At 37.5% G+C, this 1,789-nt stretch overlaps 1 protein-coding gene across 1 annotated transcript; it reads right to left on the bottom strand.

Moving 5' to 3' along the window:
- Positions 1–284: 284 nt before the first annotated feature.
- On the bottom strand, positions 285–1,479 carry LOC103522747 (regulatory-associated protein of mTOR-like; the record flags this gene model as incomplete). The annotated part of the gene is made up of 4 exons (XM_008487840.2): positions 1,313–1,479; positions 1,032–1,179; positions 432–551; positions 285–387 (listed from the first exon to the last, which is right to left on the bottom strand). Coding segments are annotated over exons 1-4 (385 nt in total), but the record flags the coding sequence as incomplete, so codon positions are not given.
- Positions 1,480–1,789: the final 310 nt, after the last annotated feature.

Genomic DNA, 1,789 nt, shown 5'->3' with positions numbered 1-1,789 from the left:
ATGGTAGGTTTATAGAATAAGATCTTCAGCGGTCACCTGTATTGTGAACACCCATCAGGGTGTAACTTCAAATAAAGTGATTTCCCAATTTCTAATTCCAAGGGTATGGTAGGTTTATAGAATAAGATCTTCAGCGGTCACCTGTATTGTGAACACCCATCAGGGTGTAACTACAAATAAAGTGATTTCTATTTTATTCTATTCTATTCAGCATCTAATATCCAAACCCCTACAAATCTGCATAGTGATTAGTGAACATATGTTTTGTTCTCACTTAAACTCACCAATCCAACATTCTAATCGGGCACATGGTTGTGTTTTGACAATATCAGGAGGATCCACACCAACATTCAGACAAAGGACTAAAGCTACACTCACAGTTTTCATCTGAAAATAAATGAGAATGAAGTTGAGATAATCAGATAATTGGCATTTGTGGGCCACTTCATAGACTTTGAAAAATGTTGGGCACATGGTTGTGTTTTGACAATATCAGGAGGATCCACACCAACATTCAGACAAAGGACTAAAGCTACACTCACAGTTTTCATCTGGAAATAAATGAGAATGAAGTTGAGATAATCAGATAATTGGCATTTGTGGGCCACTTCATAGACTTTGAAAAATGTAGTAGGTAGGTACTGTATCATTTTGAAGTATGTTGTAACCTTTGACCATAAGGTTGTTTCAAAACACTCACTCCTCACAATCTCCCCAATAACATACAATCACAAAGGGGGCCTTCAAATTTTGGGAGCCTGTAGGATTGTCCTGCTCCATCCTTATATCATCCACATTGTATTTCACACACATTACCTAGAGTTTTGAGTGTAGGAATCAAGTGCAATAACATACAATCACAAAGGGGGCCTTCAAATTTTGGGAGCCTGTAGGATTGTCCTGCTCCATCCTTATATCATCCACATTGTATTTTCACACACATTACACATTACTCAAAAAGTGTAGGAATCAAGTGTGTTTTTAAAGTCACAGCTTTGATTCTGTTTGACCAACTAGGTCTATCTACTTACTTTTTCTTTCATCCTCCAAGGATAAGTCGGTTCATTGTCCCCTTCGATGGGTTCGGTGTGTCTTTTCTCTGAAAATGTCAAAGGCAGTTGCCAGTCAGCTTCTGTGCCATCTTGTCCGTCCTCACTGGATGTACTTGACACAATGGATCTAGAATGGTTCATTTTGAATTTTCCCTTCGATGGGTTCGGTGTGTCTTTTCTCTGAAAATGTCAAAGGCAGTTGCCAGTCAGCTTCTGTGCCATCTTGTCCATCCTCACTGGATGTACTTGACACAATGGATCTAGAATGGTTCATTTTAAATTTCTGATTACTCTAGCACTGAAAACTTAGAAGTGCTAATCCCACATAGTAGACAGGTAGACACACTTTACAGTTTGAACCATTTAACTTTAAACTGAATTTCTGAAATTTAAATAAATTTAATTAAAATTTCAAGCTGAATTCTTGTGATTCCTGGAATTTTTTTCACACATTTGACCTCTAGCACTGAAAACTTAGAAGTGCTAATCCCACATAGTAGACAGGTAGACACACTTTACAGTTTGAACCATTTAACTTTAAACTGATGAATTTCTGAAATTTAAATAAATTTAATTAAAATTTCAAGCTGAATTCTTGTGATTCCTGGAATTTTTTTCACACATTTGACTTTTGTGTTTGTGTTGTTTGTATTGGAAATTTTTGTTCGGCTGTGCTCGGGGGACTTCGGAGAAAATGGAGCCCCGTAACGAGCCTTGGCGGCTTGTGTTCACGATTT

The sequence above is a fragment of the Diaphorina citri genome, unplaced genomic scaffold (genome assembly GCF_000475195.1).
Source record: "Diaphorina citri unplaced genomic scaffold, Diaci psyllid genome assembly version 1.1 scaffold10854, whole genome shotgun sequence".
Taxonomy (NCBI): Eukaryota; Metazoa; Arthropoda; class Insecta; order Hemiptera; family Psyllidae; genus Diaphorina; species Diaphorina citri.
Note: the sequence above shows the minus strand (reverse complement) of the source record. Positions and strands in the feature narration are given on the sequence as shown.